Genomic DNA, 22,238 nt, shown 5'->3' with positions numbered 1-22,238 from the left:
GAGAGAGAGAGAGAGAGAGAGAGAGAGAGAGAGCTGGTCACATGTCAAGGGTGAGGGATAGCACACCAGCAGTGTCATCATATTGAGAGAAAAAGGATGGCTGGGTCCTCTCCAACAAACCTTATGGAGAATGTGAGCAAGAGACTAACAGAATTGGCCTAGATATAGATGTATCTATATCTATATAGATGTATATAGGTATAGATGAGTGGAAATCTGCATCCCTGGAGGAAAATCAACACATAAAATCACTGATCCACTTAAGTATGAGGAGCAACTTCCTACCACTGATAATTATCTATAAAAATGGCTTGGATTGCTTTGAGTTGTATTCCTTTCACTAGACATCTTCAAGTAGCAGCTAAATGATATTGTCAGGGATGTCTTAGAAGGAATTTCTTTTTTTTATTCTTTAAATTTTAATTTAATTTTTTTTTAGGAATCCCTTCTTTATATGATTTCTAAGGTACCTTCCAACTATGAATATTATGATTCTATAACCTCTCCCCAAAAGGCTGAGGATACCCGAGGACAGGAGCTGGGGGAATGGAGAGGAGTATAGGTCCTGAAAGAAAATCAGGCTCTGTTTTCTCTCCCCTAATTAAATTGCAGCTTCTCTTTGAATCTGGTCTTTACTGAGAAGGTTGTGGGAAGATACAGGTTGGGGGAAAGAAAGAAAAAAAAAAGTTATGTTTAATTATGGTCTCTTTCTTATGGACAATTAAGGTGAGTAGTAACATAGGAATACCAAAGGGTGGGAAGATGTGTATTAAAAATTCACCCTTCTTTTGATAAATAGGTTAAGTCCTATTCAGGGAGCCTTCCTCAACTCCTCTCTCATCCTCTCCTCCCTCATATCTGATTAGATGCCAAGCTCTGCCGACTGCTTGCTCAACAAATCTTACCTCTGTCCCATTCTCCCTACTCACACAACTATCACACTAGATTTGGCCTTCATCACCTCCTTAATTAGCCTTTCTGCATCCTGTCTCTCTCCCCTCCAAGCCATCCTCCATCCAGCTGCCAACGGGATTTTCCTAAAGCACAGGTCTGACCATGTTACTTGCCCTGCTCAGGTTTTAATAGATCCCCTAATAAAATAAAATACAAACTCCTTTGTTTAGCACCTGAAATCCTTCACAGTAAGTTCCAGCTTGTCCTTTCAGGTCGATGACACAGTGATTCTCCTCATGTCCTCTACATTCTGATCCAAGTGGTCTATCTGCCATTCTCTGCACACGACGTTCTGCTTCTGTCTCTCATGCCGGAATGCCTTTCTTTCTCACCCATACTGCTTGAAACCCCCAGCTCCTGTCAAGGTTCACTTCAAGCATATACTCTCTTCCATGAGGCCTTTATTCTTTACCTCAGTAGTTGGTGCACTTCTTCCCATCATTTAAAAAAAAATTACATATCTGCTATTGACATATGCATGAATATATTAGATCCCCCTAATAGAATGCTAACTCCTTCACTTCTGCACCCAGATGTGAGGGCAGGGGCTGGATTTGATTTTCTTTGCATCCCTATCACTTAGAACATTGCTGGGTATTAGGTAAGGGCTTAATAAATGTTTGTTGACTATCTTTAGTTGATAGTACACAGGAAGTACTTAATAAATGTTGCTGATTACATATCAGAGAGTGCTGGATCTGAAGTCAGAGATCTGGATTTAAACCTGACTTCAAGGTTAAACAGCCTTATGGTCACAAACAAGATGAGCTTCTCAGAACCAATTTCCTTCATTAAAATTTGGGAGTGTTACCAGTTGCCTCAGATAGTTTGCTTTTATCCCTAAACCATAAAGTCTTATAAAAATGGGAGTTATTGCCAGCCTAGCTCACAGAGATCTCTCACTCAACTGTGGTCCCCATCACTCCCTTTGGTCCTTTGTGCACTGTACACAGCACAGGCTACCTGATTACTCATTTCACTCATTTCTCCATCATGGACCCCTCTGCCTCCCCACCCAGGGCAGAAGCCATGCCTTGCCCTTTTTGCTCCCCCTCCATCCCCACTAGGCTGGGAACATAGAACCTACTCAGTACATACTTGTAGAACTGACTCATCTCTCCATGGCACTGAGAGAGGCTTATTTGGGTCTCCATTGAAAAGTGCTAAACATGTCATATGCAAGGTTCTCTGCCAATCTTGGGCTAAAACCACCTGAGGAATACCACCGGGTTTATTCTGTTCCCTTCCTTTGCACACTCCCCTCCAGCACATGCACTTGTCCATGTAAAGGCAAAGGCAGCATATATAAGAAAAAAGGATCTAGCTGGGCACAAGTCTTTGCTCCTTTATTTACTAGCCATACATCTGTTTATTCTTGGGCTCTCACATAATACCTGACCTATAGTAGGCACTCCATAAATGATTAAAGAACGTGATTTGTTAGAGCTGTTGCAAATCACTTCTCAGTATACCCGAGGATACAACATGTTGATAAATCAACATGATGATTTATAAATTGGAATCAGAATCATTGATCCATTTTCCTGCCAGGACTTCCTCAAAAGATCAGAAGGATGTGGTGTCTATTTGTTGCATCCCCCCAGCCCCAATCCCATTCTGACATGCAAGACAATGTAGAAGTCAGAACGTAGACCTCTTGAGAATAGGGATTGTTTCATTCTTTGTATTTGCACCCTCCCCAACCCCAGCAGAGTGCCTGGCACGGAGCAGGACTTAGCAAATGCTTGGTAACCACATGATCCATCACTATATAAAGTTAGGGTGTTGGCTCTGGGGCAGTGAGAAGACAGCGGATTAGAGCCAATTCTTCCATCCACTTTGGGAGAAAGAGGAAGGAGTGGTAGCTTCGTAGACAGTAATTCTTTCTGGAGTCTGTTTAACTGGACCCAAACCTCCCAGAACACACTTCAGGGGCCCTGTATATCAGTGAGTGAACAAGCATTTTATTGAGTGCTTATGACATGCCAGGTATTGTCCAAAAGTGCCTTCAACAAAACCCATAGAGGGAAACACTTTAAACAGCATCGGGGAGGGAGAGGCTGTGGTGAGGAAGCCAAAAAACAAGAGAACTAGACACGGGGTAGAAACTATGGGCGCTGGTGGAGCAGTGAATGGAAGCCTGTCTTTTACCCCAGATCTGACTTCATCTCCAATACTGTGTTCTGGGCTCCAAGGAGTGAATTGAGCGCAATCAGGGGAAGCAAATTTTGGCCCAATATATAAAAGGACTTTATGACAATTAAAGCTACCCCAAAGAGGAATGGGCTGTCTTCAAAAAGCAGTGAGTTCCTCAACTCTGAAGTTCTGAAGCAAAGGATGGTGTACAGACAGCACAGAAGGGATGCCTGTTCAGTTCTGGGTTAGATGGCTTCCAGAGATACCTTATGACTCAGATTCTATGATTGGTGTACATTTTATTGATTTTAGAATACACGAAAAGGAGTAACTTCACTGGGTAGAACACCTATGTGGAGGTGTCACCCTTTCCTCCTATGGCATTCACAGAAGACAAGTCCCAAGTCCCTTCCCTCCCCATCTCAACTCCCCCTCCCCTTCCCACTTGTCTTGGCTATGCAGGGGTAAGTGCTGGCTATGGTCTCCTCGAGTATGAGGCTGGAGAACAGAGGAAGTTTCCCCCCAAGCCATGGCAACCTCTACAAACAACAGGGCAGCTTTGAATTGGGGACCAGCTCTCCCCTTGCCAGCTAGTCCTCTCCTCCACAGAGGGCCAGCAAAGCCTTGAGGTAGTCTCCGGAGTTGTCACTCTAAGAGCAGAAAGAAAGGACATGCTCACAGTGAAAAGCCTTCCCAGGGCCCTCCCAGAGTGGCAACCATGCCCTGAAAAAGGCCCTCATCAATTCCTGGAGTAGGAATTATTCCATGCTCTGATAAGGATGCAGGGGATACCTCCTCGAGAGCAAGAAGAATGTATGTGCCCCTCTCTGGAAATATGATGAGTTATGGAGGGGGAGGACAAAAGGACACCGGGACCCAACTCAAAACACTCTCCCTTCCCTTCAGGTCTAATGCTGGTCTAGCCCCTGGTAAGAGATACTTGGATTGTGGTAGGGCCTGGAGTTCCTTCCTCCTTACCTCAATGACATGGTGAAGTGATTTATCATACTTCTCAATGAACTCTCGCCTAATGTTGAGCAGGTCAGTCTCACTCCTGGAGACCATGATTCTTGTGAGAGTTTTCTCATCTGTGCCTGCTCCCTGATAGAATAAATATGGGTGGAGATTTACAGAGAAGTTACGAGAGACTGACACACCATACACACACACACACACACACACACATCAACCAAGCCCACAGGAATTTCCCAGGCCTTCCCAAGATGGAACAGATTAGCTGGCTTCCGTGAGCGTTGGGACATGGAGCTGTCTGGAGCTGGAACACCAGATAATCCTCCTGGGGAACCAGAGATAACAGACTTGGACCCTTGTCTTCAAGGATCTTAGGATTTTGGACTTTAGGCATTATCTAGTGCAACCTCTTCACTTATAATAGATGAGGACATTCAAAGGGAAAGCCATTTGTCCATGAAGCTTATGCACTTGGACTTTGGCCTATTTACTAGTGAACACCCAGAAACCTCAGAAAACTCTTAGGGTGAGTGAGGTTAAATGTGGACATGGCTAGCCTTAGAACTGTGTGTGCAAACTATAAAGATAGGACTAAAAAAAAGGTCATACATCAGAAATAGAATGGGTGGGAGGAGGAAAGATGATAGCAGAGAAATTCGTAGGCCTGACCTAGGCATCAGCCCTGGGAAACACCAGGTAGGCAGTACAGTCTGACAGATTATTAGAAGTTGGTAGGGTTTTCCTTCAGGCTATTCCCCATGCTATCCCTGCCCTCTCTACCCGTCTCTAAAATTTCCCAAGAAATGTTCTCACATTGGCCTTGGGAAAACATTTTGAGTTTGTAACCCCTCTAGAAGGAGGCTTGGTGTGTTCTTTCCTTTCGGGGTTTATCCTCTTTCCTGGAGAGGCAACTTTGTTGATAGTGATTCCAGCATCTTTTTGAATAGGAGACTATTAACCTCAGAGTGTGGGAGAGCAGCAATGAAAGAGGTCTAGGCTGCCTTCTGGCCCCTGACTAAAGACGCTCCAGAAGAAGGAAAGGGTTTACCTTCATGGACTTATACAGTTTGTCAGCAAAGAAGAGGGGCTTGTTCTTGACGCTCTGGACTAAGGAAAATATAAAGGAAATGTGATTAGAAACTAGTTTCTCCTATTATCTGCATACAAACCTGGGCCTGTTACCAGTGCCAGCTCTAACGACCATATGCCAATAAAATTGGTCTCTGGCACTGACATCATCCCTTCCAGTTTCTCTCTCCACTTCAGGCATCTGTCCTATGTCTGCCCCTCCCATTCACAGGGACTCTGATCTCAGCTAACTGTCAACTAATCTTTTCTAAGTACTTAGTTGATAATTAAAATGGCATTAGTCCAGGGACATCTGCTTTCTAGTCGGGGGCAGAAATACTATATATCCTTTAAGATACAAAAGGATTAAATTCTAGTGGTAGAAATTTTGGCACTCTGATATACAGTAGGGAAGATATTTTGATGGGGGGTGGAAAGGGCATTTCTGTTTTTCCTAAAAGCATGATACACAGGTGACCCTCTGCTTCACTTATAAGGACAGCTAGTCCCAATTAGAAATACCTGGGGGTGGGGGCAGTACAGTCTGCAAATATTTCATCGGTGCTTATAATGGCTCTGTTGGAAATAGCTTCAAAATCTTCCCCCAAAGACTGCATGAAGGGAAGAATGGGCTGAATATCAGGAAGGCAGAGAATGAAAGGAGCTCAAAAACTGGGCCCACCCCAGTTCCCTGAATCTTGGGATTACTGGTTCTTGTCCCAAGGTAGGCCCCAAATTGGGCAGTTCAATGTCCCATATAATACACAGGAAAATAAAAGGCCAGTAGGTTACAAATACAAATTCTTTGCATTATATCCCCAGCACCTGACACAGTGCCGGGCACATAGTAAGTACTTAGTAAATGCTTCTTTTTTTTTGCTTTTTGAAGGGCAATTGGGGTTAAGTGACTTGTCCAAGGTCACACAGCTAGTAAGTATCAAGTGTCTGAAGTCAGATTTGAACTCAGGTCCTTCTGACTCCAGGGCCAGTGTTCTATTCACTGTGCCACCTAGCCGCCCCTTAGTAAATGCTTCTTGATCAATTAATTGATCTCACTTGCTGTTTGGGTCAGAGAAGGGAATGAAAAAAGGAAAGAGGAAAGAAAGGGAGGCTGGGCACAATGAGAGGAAGGGACAGTTGGAGTTTCCATCTCAACCTTTTTCTAGTCCTGGCATTCATTAACAATAACTCTAGGGGCAACTAGGTGGTGCAGTGAATAGAGCGTTGGCCCTGGAGTCAGGAGGACCTGAGTTCAAATTCAGCCTCAGACACTTACTAGTTGTGTGACCTTAGGCGAGTCACTTAACCCCAATTGCCTTTCCTTCCCCCATCCAAAAGAAAAAAAGACCCAATAATCCTTCAGCTCTCTTTGCTGTCCTCCCCATTCATCAAAATATAACAGTGCCCATGTGATCTAAGAACTAGTAGAAGGAAGGGAGAAAGGGAGTGTAGAGTAGACTTGGGTATTTATAAAGGTTTCCTTCCTCCTTTGTTTCTCTTGCTAATTCATTACAGATAAGCAGGGCATTGACTATTTCCTCTTGAGGTCCCATAGACTAAGAATGGCAGTTCTCATCAATCTTCAGACTAAATGGGCAGAGCTTTATGGGCTGGAGGAAATGAACTGAAATCAATGCTACTGTGAGCTCCCTCCTGGGCAACCATACCAGGGCCCGTTCCCACAGCTCCCGCCCACCCCCAGCCACTCACCAATCGCCACTAGTGCGTCCCGCACGTCACCAGACATCTCTTTCTTAATGGTGTGTTCCACATCGTGATTAGTCATCTTGATGAACTCCTGGAAAACTGGAAGCCAGGAAAACCCAGGAGAGGGAGTGAACCCCAAGGTCAGCAGAGAGGGGAAATTCCCAAGCCTTTTCTTCCCTGGTTCTTCCCCTCCCAAAGTCCTTCAAACACCCAGAATGCCCCCCTTGCTCCCTAGGACTGTGATGACAGTACCATCAAGGGACATGAGTTCCTCAGTGTTTTGGCCAGGAAAACAATACTATTTAGATGAAAAAAAGCACAGCCTGTCAATATTCCTCCTAAAATTCTTAGTACGTGGTATGAGCAGGGCAGTTTACAGTGGAATTATTTCCTCCCTCATCCTAGACACTAATACTCTATTAATGTGGCCTAAGATCAGTAGGGGTTTTTTTTTGGGTCACATCAAAATGTCACCAAAGGTACAAATGTCCTCTTCCCCACTCTTTTCCCATATGCGCTTCTGCCTTCCCCTCAGTGCCAAGCAGAGAGGATGAGACAGACAGCATCGTGGAGTGGGTGGAGCTCTAACCTCTCCGGAGGTGCTGGTAACTTCGAGAACATAGAATGCTCATGAAACGTGTTTCCAGAGAAAGTTTGTCACCACTGGTCGTTGTGTCTGCTATCTCCTGCAAAGTTGAGGCAAGGGAAAATACAGGTAGGATTGAGGGGATGAGGGGGGAAACGGGAAGAAACTGTTATTGTCAATGTTCAACACTCAAATCTTCTTGTCCAAGGGTTTTGTCTCTATGGGAGGAATGGGTATGGCCTGTTTGGGAAGAATGGCTCACAACCTCTTCTTTCCCCAACTCTTGGCAGCTCTCTGCCCTTTGAAATAACTAGGAAAATTTGGCATCAGATGCTTTCTGTTCCCATTCCGGAAGATGAGATTCTTGGGAAGAGGTACTGAGCTGGCCCAGACAGGCAGCTAGCCTGGCTCTAGTCATAACTCCCAATGACCAGACTTCAGAGATGGCTTTTTTGCCCACTGTTTACCCCTTTGTTTATCCCCAGACAAATACCCTTCAAGAGGTATTTTTTTTGTGGCGGGGGGCACAGGTGATGGGGAGAATGACTATACTGAGAGACAGACTGAGAGAGAAGGAGAGAGAACACCTTACGGAAGCCTCAAAACCCAAATGACACTCCCCAACTTCAGCACACACAAGCAGTCTGATCAAATTTCATTCACAAGGGGTATTAAAATCATAATAAAATTCAAGACTCACCAAGATTTCTGCAATCACCTGAGAGCAGGGAGAAGGGAAAGAGGGGAAGGCAAAGTAAGAGTAAGGTCTGAGAAGACCCAATTTGGGATAGAGGGATGGGGCAGAAAGTATAGGCACTATTTTTGGGAAGAGGATCCTGAAAAGACACTGTAATTACATAAATGAAGAAAAAAACCCAGTGCCCTCTGATCTTTTGGCTCAGACTCAGAAGGTTAAAGCTAGAAGGACCTTAGAGATTATCTGAAGATATAATGGAAAGAACTGGAAATCAACAGATGTGGCTTCTAGTCCTGGCTCTATCATTAACTCACCAGATTGTTTTGGGCAAATCACATTTCTTTATGAGACTCAGTTTTCCCATCAATAAAATGGAAATACCAAGGTAGATATGCTTTCTTCTGAAAGATGGTAGTGTAATTATTAATGATCCTATTTAACAGATGAGGAAGCTGAAAGATCACACAGATTATAAAAGCTAGAGCTGAGATTTGAATTTAAGTCTCCTGATTTCAAGTCCAATGCCTTTTTCAGGTTCATTCTAAGAGTAAAATGTGACAGCAGGTAAGAAAGCAATCTTAAATACAAAAGCTTCTCTGCTAATGCCAGATGTTACAGAGAATAAGTTTACAAGGTTAATTAGTGTTGGGTTGCCCAAAGCACAATCATTTGATTTATAGTACTTATTGTATTTCAGGCATGTATGGCAACTGTACTAATGAGACTAGCTGTAACTTTTTGCGATAGATGGTTGTTCTACACACAAAGCTGTCCACCCCTCCCCAAATTTTCCTCCCCATTTTGAGACATTCCAACTTGAAAGCATCTCTTTTCACAAAATTAAAAATGCTATAAAAGAATTTCTGCATTCAGAAATATATTCTCACTTTTAAAAGACCCAGGTTTCCAATCCTACCTCTGTCACTAACTCCCTGTTTGACTGTGAACAAAGTCACTTTCTCTAGGCCTCAGTCTCCTCCTCTGAAAAAACGAGGTAGTGGGTTGGATGTTCTCTAAAGTCCTTTCCAGTTCTGACATTATTTCCTGAGTCTACCTAGGGATCCCCCTACAAAATGAGTGACTAGTCCTGAGGTCCACATAAATCCCTATGCTACCAAAACAGCTGTGTGAGATGGCCTGGGCAAGACTACTGGATTAGGAGCAGACCTGGGTCAAGCATCCCTTGAATGATACCTCTGGTGTCTCTCTCTTTCTCCTTCTGTCTTTTTCTCTAAAAAGCAGCAATGGGCTGGAAAGTTTTATCAGTTGCCCTCCCTCTGCTGACAAAAGCAGGAATTGCAGTCTGTGTTTAGGGCAGGGAGGGACCCATTGGAATGAAAGTGGGAAGATGCAGCCAGGATTCAAGGCTTTTCAAAGGTTTAGGAAGCCTGCAGTAGGAGTGGGGCAGGGGAAGCTGCCAGACAACACATAAAGACAAGCAGGCAGGACGAGACAATCACAGCTCTGCATTTTTTTTAATAGGCTAATTGCTGGAGTTTATTGTTAAATTTTCAGTGTGAACAATTACACTTTGGAAATTGTCAAGGTCTTAATTTATTGTTTTGTTGGTTGGCTGGAATAGTGCAGATTAAATTTAATAGTGTGCTATACATCTTCTTGTTCCACCAGAGAGTCATTTGTTAAACAGCATATCCTTGATCCATGGGACATTTTTTAAAGCCTTGCAAAGATGCACAACCTTGCTTTACTAGGAAGCTAGGTGATAGAGTGGGCAGAGTGGGTGGCCCTGGAGTCAGGAAGACCTGAATTCAAGTATAACCTTGGATCAAATCCAGTCTCAGATACTTTTAGTAGCTGTGTGACCCTGGGCAACCTCCATCCGCCTCCCTTTCCTCCACTGTAAAATGGGGATAATTGTAACATCTACCTCCCAGGATCGTTGTGAGGCTCAAAAGTGATAATATTTGTGAAGCATTTTGCAAACCTTAAAAGTGCTAGACAAATGAGTGTCTACCCTTTCTAGATGGGGCCACCCCCCTGGGCACAATCAGGGAGGTGAAATGAGTTTTCTATGATTTCCAGCTCCCATTTCCACCCACCCCTGTCAAGTGTCACTACAGCTTGCCCAACTCTCCATATACAGAGAATAAGGTAAATAACCATGTTCAGTTTGGTGTAATTGAAAGAATCCTTGCCTGGGAGTCAGTACCTGGGCTCTAATCCCAGTTCCATCCCTAATGCCCTGTGTGACCTTGGGTAAATTATTTCCCCTCTTTCAGAGTCCAGTTTCACCAGTGGTGAAATGAGGGAGGTTAGATTTATTTGTTAAAGTCCTTTCCTGCTCTGACATTTCACTGGCGCCTTCCCTTCTTTCCAGAAATACCTGAAACTTTTTTCCAGTAACTTTTGTTCTTTATTATGAGGAAGGATTCAATGGGGGAAGCAGGATGAGCAAAAGGTAGATAAGGAAACAACTACAGTGAATGAATGAACGAAGCTCTTTTTAAAAAAATAACAATAATAAAATGTACCAGGAAATTTTGACTTCTCATACATTAATATGGTGACAGGCTGATAACATGGAAATGATTCAGGCTGATTATATAATCACATACTTGAAGTAGCATTATATGCAGTAATTTTTCTTCTAGCAGGACTCATTTAGTTTTTGTCATTGTTCAGTCATTTTTCAGTTTTGTCTGAGTCATCAGACAAATCCCATTTGGGGTTTTCTTTGCAAAGATAAGAAGTAGTTTGTGTTTCCTTCCCCAGCTAATTTTACAGATGAGGAAACTGAGGCAAATAGGGTTAAGTGACTTGCTCAGGGTCACACAGCTAATAAGTGTCTGAGGCCAGAATATCTAAATTTTTAAAAAGAGGAGTGTAATTATTTTTTTTTAAGCAATTGGGGCTAAGTAACTTTCTCAAGGTTACACGGCCAGTTCTTTCTGGGTGTGGTGCTAAGTATCAGAGCCCAGATTCGATCCCAGGTTATCCTGACACTGGGGCCAGTGCTCTTACTCGCTGAGCCACCTGGCCGCCCCTAGAGGAGTGTAATTATTAATCCAAGTTGGAATCTAACAGTAGAAAATTAAGAGACATGGTGGCTTAAAAAAAAAAATTTTACTCTGGCTCTACTCAAAGAAACCCAGGGCCAAGAAAGAAAAATCAAAGCATGGCTAACTCCCTATTTGCTTAAATTCGATTTTTCCATATACTTTCCTACACTTCTCCATTTGAAAAACTGCCAGAGTTAAGTGAATGAGGAACAAGACGATACATAATAAGGTCTTTGAGGCAGCAGAGGGAAAAAGGAGATTACCCATCTCTGGCCTTCAGTCTTTAAATACAGAACGTTAATGCTTTAAGGGAGAGGTGTCAAATATGTGCAACATTTCCAAGAGTTGCTCGAACCAGATTAAAATGCAATGGGCGAGGGGTGGCTAGGTGGCGCAGTGAATAGAGCACTGGCACTGGAGTCAAGAGGACCTGAGTTCAAATCCGGCCTCAGACGCTTGACACATTAGCCCTGTGACTTTGGGCAAGTCACTTAACCCCAACTGCCCTCCAAAAAAGCAAAAAAAAAAAAAAAAAGGAATGGGGGAAAGATTTAACAAACTAAGTAAAAATGCAACAGAACACCTATCATGTTTATATGTGGTTTTCTAAGTCCATTTGTGGCCTGCAGGCATTTTTATGAATGGTTCAGTGGCCCCTTATGTGGGGTTTTTTGCTTGAATTTGATCTCACTGCCTTAAGGGACTATAGAACATAGAAAATCAAAGCTGGACTTGGGCCCTTAGAAGAAAGAATGCCAGAGCTGGAAGACATCTCAGAACACATTATCAAGTCTATCCTCTTTTTCTACTACACCAAAAAAATGATTTTGTACATAAAGAAAAAGAGGCCCAGAGAGGGGAAGAGATTTATTAAGGTCACAAGCTAGTTTGTGTAATCTGGATTTGAATGCAGGTCTGACTCCAGTTTTCTTCTGATTTTGTCTTTATAGATGAGTGTATTGTTTATAAATGTTTCTAATTCTGGAAATTTGATCAGATAGCTTGATCCCTTGTGGCTCTAATTCTCATTTCCAACCTGTTTTTGTGTTTTTTAGAATGTGGGAGATAATTGGTGCTTAGCTTCATAAGGATCTGTAAGATAGAGAGGCAGGAGTGTGTGTGTGCCCGCGCGTGCACAAACGCTCCATTAGGACAGCAGTTATGACAGGGCAGGCTCTCTTAGCACAAGGAGGCTGGCCTGGCTATTACTAGGATCTCCCAATGCTGCAAAAGGAAGTCCTTAAACAAAGGAAAGATGGTTCTAGCTTTGGGAAGGAAGCATCCCAGCTGCAGAGACAGCCAAACCAAGCCATGCTATCAAAGCAAAGCAGCCAGGAGACCCCAATGTACCCCCAAGCCCACCTCTGTCTTAGGGATGGTATCCAACCTCCCTATCTGTCAAGCCTAGCCGATGCTTCTATTTTTGCAGACAGAGCAACTGAGGGCCCAAATTCAGAAGTCCCCAGGACACCACCTGGCTACCAGTCCATACCACACCACTTTCAGATCTTCCCTTTCTTCCTCTCTTTGGAATGGACTTGTTTCCCTTGGATGAGACTTTTTCCTAAGGAGGAAATGCCACTTCCCCAGGGCTAGAATGGCCTCTTCCCAGGGACAGAACTCTCCATCAGACCAGCAGCCCCATAAAACATCCCAGAAGAGGTTTCACGAAGTCTCACCTGGGCATCCTCGCGGGCCTGCTCTGAATTTTCAGGTCCCTCATCACGGTTTCCCTGTAGTAGAAACAGAAAAGAATACTGATAAATTACCACAAATTGTACTGAGTAAAAAGTGACCAGTCTTGTGTTAAACAAGAGGAAGGAGAGATACAAGAGAAAAAAAAGGTAGTCTCTGCCTTCCACCCCTACCCCAGCTCACAGTTTGGTGTGGGGGAGGTCATGAAACAGGACAAAATAATCTTTAATACACAGTCCATCACTGATTCTATCTCTTCCAGGAAGCCATCTTTGATAACTTCAAGTGAACACTGATAAAGGCAGTTAGAAAGGGGAAATATCAAGTGTGTGTCCCACTTGAAGCCAAGTTCAGCTCTTGCTTGACCTGCTCAGAGTCAACCAGGTAATTAACACGTAACCACTCTGGACCTCAGTGTCCTTGTCTGTAAATGGAAAGGTCTGTTGAAGTATCACCTCACAATCATCAAGCTAGCAAAAATATTCAAGGACAGGAAGTTTCATTGTTGGAGGAGCTAAGTAAAAAGAGACAGGCATGCTATTTTGGCACTTGTGCAGCTGTAAATTGATTTGGCTGTTCTGGAAAATAATTTGGAATTTTTTCGAGAAAAAATAACATGCAGGGCAGCCAGGTGGCACAGTGGACAGAGCACTGGCTCTGGAGTCAGGAAGACCTGAGTTCAAATTCAATCTCAGACGCTTACTAGCAGTGTGACCCTGGGCAAGTCACTTTATCCCAACTTCCTCAAAGAAAAAAAAAAGCTAACTTGTTCATACTTTGACCCAGAAACCTTATTACTTGGACCATAAAGACAAGAAAGCAAAAGACTTATCAATATAAAAACATTCATAACAGTCAGTTTGGCCAACATCATTTATTAAACCTTCACCTTCTGCCTGGGCACAGTGTTTAAGTGCTGGGGATACAAAAAAAAAAAAGGCAAACACAGCCCCTGCCCTCAAGCAGTCTATAGTCTATTGAGGGAGACAATATATGTAAATTACTCCATACAATATATATAGAGAGCAGATGGAAGTTTACCTTAGAGTGGAAAGCTGTGGGGAACTGAAAAAGCCTGCTATGCATCTGATTTGAGCTTTATCTAAGATGTGAAGTTGAAAAGGGAAAATATTGCAGGTACAGAGGGACAGCCAGTGAGGGCAAAGGCACAAAAATTGCAGTTTCATGTTTGACAAGAATGCCTTGTTTGAGGAACTCTTAAGTCAGTTAATGTGACTAGATCAAAGAGTGTGTGGAGGGGACTGAGGAGTAAGAAGACTGGAAAGATAGGAATGGGCCAGGTTGTGATGAGCTTAAAATGTCAAAGGACTTTCCATTTGATCCTGGATGTAATAGACAGTGACTGGAGCTTACCCAATGTTGTTCAGTTCTGTCTAATTTGTGGTGACCCCATTTGGGGTTTCTTTGTTGTTGCTTTTTGCTTTTTGGAGGGGGAAGGCTGGGCAACTGGCATTAAGAGACTTGCCCAAGGTCACACGGCTAGTAAGTGTTAAGTCTCTGGGGTCAGATTTGAACTCAGGCCCTCCTGACTCCAAGGCCGGTGCTCTATTCACTGAGCCACCTAGCCGCCCCTATTTGGGGTTTTCTTTGCAAAGATACTGGAGTGCCAGCTCATTTTACAGATGAAGAAACTAAGGCAAACAGGGTTGAGTGCCTTGCCCAGGGTCACACAGCTAGTAAGTGTGTGAGGTGGGATTTGAACTCAGGAGGGTGAGTCTTCCTGACTCCAGGGCCAGAGCTCTTTGCACTATGGCGCCACCTAGTGGCTCCATGAAGCTGTAAAGACAACTCTAACAACACAAAATTCAGGCCAAATACAAGAGCCAAAAGAAGAAAAGAGAAAAGCCCTCCCCTCCCTTTTCTGCAGAGGTTGGAGACTATGAGTGTGCAGCACTGCAGGCCTAGTACTGCCACACCTGACTGATGTTTCTGGTTAGTTTTGATGAACTGCTTTTCTTCCTCTTCCTTTTTTTATTCTGTGTTAAAGTGAGGTCTTTAGTAGGAAGAGAAAGGAGGAATATGTGAGGAAATGAAAATGACATGAAGACAAAATACATCGATTAAAAAGGAAAACAGCAGTCAAGGCTAGTGGCCTAATGCCAAAGTTAAGGGACATACTCCTTTCTGTTATTAACGGATAGATTCTCTTCTTAGGAATGCATTTTGTCAAGAGGCTTATCAGGTATTTGTGTGCTTGGACATCTTTTCAAAAAGAGAAATCCATAGCCATATGAAAAAATGCTCTAAATCACAAATAACTAGAGAAATACAAATTAAATCAGCTCTGAGGTCCTCTTTTATACCCATCAGACTGGCAAAGTTAAGAAAAATGATAAATGTTGGTGGGACTGGAGGAAAACAGGCATATTGAAACACAGTTGGAGAAGCTTTGGGATTTGTACAACTATTTTGGAGAATAATTTGGAACTATGCCCCCAAAGTTACTAAACTGTACATGTTCTTTGACATTCCAATGCTCCAAAGAGATCAAAGAAGAAAAAAGACTAACAGGTACAAAAATCTTTATTGGGTGCTCTTTTTGTAGTGGCAAAGAAGCATTTGCTTATGTACTAGAGAATAGTTCATTAAATCGTGTTATATAAATGTAATGGAACACTATTGTGCGGTAAGGGGATGGTTTCACAGAAGCATGGGAAGATTTGTTTGAACTGATCCAGAATGAAATGGGTAGAATCAAGAGAACAACTGATATAATATTGTTCTTCAGTCGTTTTTCTGTTTTGTCCAACTATTTATGATCCCACTTGGGGTTTTATTGGCAGAGATACTGGAGTTGTTTGCCATTTCCTTCTCCAGCTCATTTTACAGATGAGGAAACTGAGGCAAACAGGGTTAAGTGACTTGCTCAGGGTCACACATCTAGTAAGTGTCTGAGGCCGGATTTGAACTTAGGAAGATGAGTCTTCCTGACACCAATCCTGGTATTCTACCCACTGTGCCACCTAGCTGCCCGAATTATACAATAACAACATTGTAAAGAGAAGTACCTATCTTATCAAAACAAAATATCAATAAATTTTAGAAAAAAGAAAATAAGAAAGTTGGAATTTATCACTTCAAAGTGCTCTAGAAATATGAGTGACTATTGCCATCGTCTCTATAATGTCCTTTCCAGCTATGATCTTCAGACAATGGTTCTCTTCCTTCTCAGTCTATTTCGGCTAAGACCATTACCGAAGATTCCGGAGGAGGCAGTGGGGTGCTGGGGAAGAAGCAAAGTGAATCTGGACCTCAGTTCTCCAACCAACTCACCGAGGGTGATCTTAAGGCAGGTCATATTCCTATTCCAAATTTCAGTTTCCCAATCTATTAAATGTGAGTAGTTATCTTCAGCCAACCCTCTCCTAGCTTCTGCAAGGCTCAAATGAGATAATGGACAGAAAATGGCTTTGTAAACTGTTGAGCACTGTATGAAACCAAAGGATGATTTGTGAGTAGGAAGCAGCCACTCTCCCTGAGAATCCTACAAAACAATTCACCTATCCCCCCACTCTAGGGCAGCTAGGTGGTGCAGTGGATAGACTGGGCCCAAAGTCAGGAAGACCTGAGTTCAGATTCGATCTCTGACACTTACTAGGTGTGTGACCCTGAACAAATCAGTTTGACTCAGTTTCCTCATCTGTAAAATGACCTGGAGAAGGAAATGGAAAACCACACCAGTATCTTTGCCAAAAAAATCCCAAATGGGGTCACAAAGAGTCAGACAGAACTGAAACGACTCACCAACCAATCAGCCTGGCTAGAATGTAGCATTTTGTATTCACTAAGAAAGGATTTTGTAGTTGTTCCCCTGTGGTGGGCATAGGGGAAGGAGTCTTCCATAATCCCTCTGTGTCCAGCTCCCATCAGTGGTATATAGGCCATCTTGCCTGTCCTTGGCCATCCTCTTTGTCTTCCTTTCAACAGAAATCAAACTGTGTCCCCAACCCTGGGTTCTGAAAGGTGAGTTTCTGCCTTTCCTTATCTGGAAACAGGCTGCCACGTCACTGTGAGCATATGCCTCCAGTTCCCTTTTTATGTCTTCTCTTCCCCCATTAGAATGGATTATCTTGCTTGATTTTATTTGGATTCCCAGAATATAGCACAGTGCTTGGCACATAACAAGTACTTACTAATGATTATCAATCATTCATGCCCCCAGGAAAACCTGACACTACCTCCTGCTCTTACCGTGGCTAGGGAGACGAGGATTCTCTTAAGATAGCCAGATGTGTCTGAGGTCAAGTCATCCTCTAGGGATTTATGGTAGTCTGAGAAGAAAGAAAGGTGAAGGACATGGGGCTGAGCAACCTCAGGATAGCTCAGCACTGCGACAGAGAGCCTGGGAGAGAAGCCCAGGCCACTGCTTATCAGGCAGCACACACCTGGAGTCCTCCCAAGGACTCTCACTAGCCCTCCTCATCACCCCTGGCCCAGCTCAGAACCTGCCATGTCTCCTTGGTTCCAGCTCTCTTCCCTTGTCCTCTTACCTTCTTCTTTTTTTTTGGAGGGCAATTGGGGTTAAGTGACATGCCCAAGGTTACAAGCTCTTACCTTCTTGATAAGCTTCATTGATGGCCTGGATTTCTTGATTGTTTCGAGTGGCCAGGATTTCAATCAGAGCCTGTTCATCAGTGCCAGCTCCCTGGAAGCCCGTGAGGAAAGGCAGGGCTCAGTTACAGCTTTGTTCCCATTACCAGAAAGACCACTCTCCCCTTCAAAGCCAGAAGGGGCTAGCCCCTGCCTCTTGTGTCACCATACAGGCTAGGAATTCAGGGCAGGTCAGTTTCAATTTCATTCTTATTCCATTTCTTTCTGGGTTCTACCTACTGTTTCTGCTCACCTATCTCCTCCTGAGTCTACTGGCATACAACATTTGTTCACTGGCAACAGAGTACCCAGGGCCAGTTGGGCAGGGGAAGGAATATGGTGAGGGAAGCTGTCCTCGGATTGCCCTTCCTCTCACCCAGTGCCATCCAAGCTTCCCCTCCCTTTCCCCAGCATGGCACCTCCATGGCCTTCTTCAGTTGCTTGGCATCATAGTGTGCAGGGGGCATCATGAGGCCCAAGATCAGCTTCGCCAGGCTGCCTGAGATCTCAGACTTCAAATCAGCCATCAGGTCCTTTTCAAAGACAAAGCAGAGAATGGATATGGGGGGAAAAACACGGAAGAAGAAACTGGTTTCTCCCCCTACCCAACAAGAGGAAAAGGCTATCGCTTGGGGTCACGGAAATAGGACTAAAGACAAGGGCCTAGAGTTAGGGCAGGAAAGTTAGCATTTTAAGATGGAATAGTTTAGGAGGTTAGAATAAGACAAGTGATATTAAGAATAAGGCCACAGGTTTAATCATGAGCAGGTCAATTAGTTTTGTAATGTTCTCTGGACTGTTCCCCTAACTAACCCTAGATACAAACTGGGCCCTGATGGACCATATCCAAACACATACCATGGTCACAAGGGGGAAAAGGAGGAGAGTATGAATGGCTCAGTACAGCTCATAACCACTGTTGAAGGTGAGAGAACAAAGATGTCCCTGTCACATTAAAGAAGGGACACTGCTATAGACTACTAGTAGACTGTGGGTGAGTAGTTATATTAATAAGGATGATCCAAAAAGAGGCCCAGGAAAAGGAGGAAGTTGGTCAAAGTTGTGAATGGGTGCCAGAGTCAGGAAAGGGACCCAAGTATGGAACCAGCCTCACCCGACCAAAGTGGGACTTGAAGGTCTGTCGAATCTGCTGCCGCTGGTCATTGCTTCGGTGTGTGATGATATCAATGATGGTATCCTCATCAGTACCTGAAATGGTCAAAGAAGATTAAGAAGGATCCAGCAGGACAGACTAGAGAAAGACCCCACAGGTTCTCATCCTGAGTAAGCTCCTGGTAATATGGTGCCCATCTCCACTCATCAGCAGCTTCCCAGAATCCTCCCTGATCTAAGTGGTGTCTAACCATCGCTTAACTCTGAGGCTCCAACTAGAATGTTTCCTTCTGAGCCAGAGGCTTCATATTTTTCCCTTATTATATCACTAGGGATATTAGGGGACTGCAAGGTCAATATAAATGGATAGTTCTGACCTGGCAGCCAAAAAAAGTCATTGTCACTGTAAGGTACATTAACAGAAGTGCAACAATCTGAAGAAGGCTGATGATAATTCCACTGCCCTCTGCACCAGGAAGACCACAAATGCCTGAAATATTATGTACAGCTCTGGGTACCATATTTTAAAAGAGACACTATTAATTGGAAGGTACATAGAGGAGGGTGGCAAAGATGGTTATGTCACATGAGACTCCACTGAAGGAACTGGAGCATAATACACTGAAGAAATTTCTCTTCTCCCCAAAGATAGTGAGACTTCTTGTCAAGGGGTGAGAAGGAGGGGGAGAACAAGATCTTCAAATATTTGAAAGCTCTTAAGTGGAAGTAGATTTGTTTAAGGTGGCCTAAAAGAGTAGAACTAGGATCAATGTGTACTAGTTAAAGAGAAAAGACCTCTAGAGCAATAGAAAAAATAAGTTTCTAACTATTAAAACCGTTCAAAACTGAACAGACGGCATCAAAAGGTAGTGAGCTCCCCATCACTGGAAATCCTGAATAACCACGAAATGATAACTAACATTCGTACAGTACTTTAAAGTTGGCTACAAGTTTTATATACATATTTCATTTGAGTTTCATACCTACCCTGGATATTATTATCCACATTTCACAGATGAGGAAAGAGACTCAGAGAGGTGGGAACAGCTTGCTCATGCTCACGCTGCTAGGCAGTGTCAGACTCAGGCTAAAAGTCTAGGTTCTCCTGACTCTAAATCTACCATTCTATCCATGATATCATGCTGTCTCTCTTGAAGCAGGGGCAGAAGCATAACAGAGAACATGATGATAAAAAAGGAGATGTGATATTGGCATGGGAATAACTAGAGGCCACCCACAGGAAGATGAACCTGGCATGGAAACATGATGGAGAAGAGATGGGAGGCTTCAGATATTCAGACGTTTACTAAAGCTCATTCTTCCAAAAGGAGAGCAGGTAAAAAATTCCTGGCTTGACTTAATGAGAAGGTAATCTTTCAAAAAGGGTCGAATTGCTAGAATGGACCTGATTTTGACAAGGATGAAATGGCTGGTAAAGTAGAAACATAAGACCTGGAGGCAGGGGGAGGGATAATAACTCCCTCTTAGAACGCATGATACAGGAAGAGAGGGAAGTGGGCCATAGTCTGAGATACATAGTAGATTTTAGGAAAGCAGGTCTCAGAGTGTTCAGAGAAAGGACAGGTAAGATCACCAGCATAAAATACTACATGGGTGATCAGTCTAAGAGGGATGAGATCTGAAGAATGAAATTCAGAAGACAAAAACAACCATTCCAAAGGGGAGGAAAATGGGAGTCTGCCTAAAAAAACTCATGTGAAGCGAACAACTTCAGATTTTACAAGCCCTTTGTAGAAGATGGAAGCAATGTCAGATAACAGATGATGAATACAGACCTACCCCATGCATAAGTAAAAATAGTGTTAGGAGAGTTAAAAGTCAGAATGAGCTAGATTGGGAAAGTATGCTAAGGAGGGCAAAAAGGACTTTAACACTTGTATTGGGGGAAAAGAAAATCAAAGAAGGAATAGGATCATTGATCAGGGTAGATTAAATCATGACAGTGAAAATAGAACTGTTGTACTCTTTGTTTTCTTTAAGGTAAATAAGCATTAGACTGTAAAGAACAGAACAAAAATAAGGACCTAAAGCCCAAGACAAGTAGAGACATGAGAGTACTTGGCTGCTCCTAAAGAGTTCACTCAAGTCACCAGGTCTGGGTGCATTACATTCCAGGGATCTGAAATAATTGTAATTGCTTATCCATTATTATTGGGAGTGGGGTAGGGAGAGAGGGTTTTAATCACTTATGAACAAAAAAGATGTCATACAGGGTGGCCAGGTGGCTCAGTGAGTAAGAGCACCAGTTCCAGTGTCGGGACGATCTGGGGATCAAATCCAGGCTCAGATACTTAGCACCACACCCAGAAATAACTGGCCGTGTAACCTTGAGCAAGTTACTTAACCCCTATTGCTTTAAAAAAAAAAAGATGTCATAGGACTGGAAATATTTTAATGGCTTTCCAATAAAAGAATATAGTAGAACCAGTAGACCATAGGCTAGTGAGTTTGCCTTTGAGTTCTTGAAAAATGCTAGACTATATTATTAAAGGGATGGTTTGTGAACATTTAGACAAGGAAGCAGTGATTAGAAAGTGCTAACATGGCTTCAAGAATAGGTTATGCCAGAGTAACCTAATTTCCTTTCTTGGCAAAGTTACTAGATTGGTAAATCATAGGACCACATATTTAGACAGCTGGAAGGAACCATCGAGTCTAAATCTCTTTGTTTTACAGATGAGGAACTGAGGTCAAGAGAGGTTAGTGACTTACCCAAGGTCACACAGTAAGTATCTGAGGTAATATTTGAGTCCAGTGTTTTTGGACCTAAAGTCTAGCATTCTACACAAAATGTTACGCCACATAAATAATTTATCTAGATGCCTAGTGATAGGCATCTAGGTAGCTCAATGGAGAGTGTTGGACTTGAAGTCAAGAGTTTAAATTCCACCTTAGACACTTAATAGCTATGTGATCCTGAACAAGTGACTGAACCTCTCTCAGCCTCAGTTTCCCCATCTATAAAATGGGGATAATAATAAATATTAACTACCCCACAGAGTTATGAGGATCAAATGAATCAATATATGCAAAATGCTTTGCAAACCTTAAAGCATTATATAAATGCCAGCATGTGACAAAGTCAATCATACTGTCCTTGTGAATCACTCTGTCATTCTAGATGCTACTTCCTATGTTTTTGTGACACTGCTTTGTTGCAGTTCTGCTCCTACCTGTTTGACTTGTTATCTCTTCTCAGTCCCTCTTATAAAATCATCATCTATGTCTAACCCAATATGTGTGGACATATTCCAAAGCTGTGTCCTGAGTCCTCATCTCTTCTCTCTTCGTGATCTCATCAGTTTTCATAGGTTCAACTATAATCTCTAATCAGATGACCTTTAAGTCTATATATTCGTCCCTCATCTCTCTCCTGAGATCTGGTCCCACGATGCCAACTGCCTGATGGACATCTCCACTAAGATGTCTTATAGACAGCTCCAACTCAACACACTGAAAACAGAACTCATTAACATCTTTTCTCCTAAATTCATTCTTCTTTCTAATAACCCTATTTCAGTCTGAGGCGACACCACTCTTCTCTACACCACTAAGGTTCACCCTCACCTCTTCCCCCTCCCTCATGACCATACCCTTTAAGTTGCCAAGGCTTATTGATCCATCCTCTCCAAGACCTCACACATCTGTCCCATTCTCT

The 22,238-nt window shown here is 43.1% G+C and overlaps 1 protein-coding gene across 4 annotated transcripts in view; it reads right to left on the bottom strand.

The window, feature by feature from the left end:
* Nucleotides 1–3,377: 3,377 nt before the first annotated feature.
* The window catches only part of ANXA6 (annexin A6), a 62,390-nt gene continuing 43,529 nt past the window's right edge, over nt 3,378–22,238 (bottom strand). For 3 of the 4 annotated variants that reach the window (XM_069102577.1, XM_069102574.1, XM_069102575.1), the window contains 11 exons: nt 18,561–18,655; nt 17,866–17,979; nt 17,411–17,501; nt 17,048–17,127; nt 12,820–12,873; nt 8,124–8,141; nt 7,427–7,523; nt 6,841–6,936; nt 5,111–5,169; nt 4,069–4,191; nt 3,378–3,740 (listed from right to left, as the gene is read on the bottom strand). In XM_069102577.1, coding sequence (XP_068958678.1) covers nt 3,681–3,740; nt 4,069–4,191; nt 5,111–5,169; nt 6,841–6,936; nt 7,427–7,523; nt 8,124–8,141; nt 12,820–12,873; nt 17,048–17,127; nt 17,411–17,501; nt 17,866–17,979; nt 18,561–18,655 — 887 coding nt within the window. In that variant the 3' untranslated portion in view covers nt 3,378–3,680. The remainder of the gene's footprint in view (nt 3,741–4,068; nt 4,192–5,110; nt 5,170–6,840; nt 6,937–7,426; nt 7,524–8,123; nt 8,142–12,819; nt 12,874–17,047; nt 17,128–17,410; nt 17,502–17,865; nt 17,980–18,560; nt 18,656–22,238) is intronic. The other variant, XM_069102576.1, reaches the window with a different exon arrangement.

This window comes from Petaurus breviceps, unplaced genomic scaffold (genome assembly GCF_028583685.1).
Source record: "Petaurus breviceps papuanus isolate PSGF00001 unplaced genomic scaffold, PetGlider_PUasm1.0 551, whole genome shotgun sequence".
Lineage (NCBI taxonomy): Eukaryota > Metazoa > Chordata > Mammalia > Diprotodontia > Petauridae > Petaurus > Petaurus breviceps.
The sequence above is the reverse complement of the archived record's forward strand: the minus strand, read 5'-3'. Positions and strand labels throughout refer to the sequence as shown.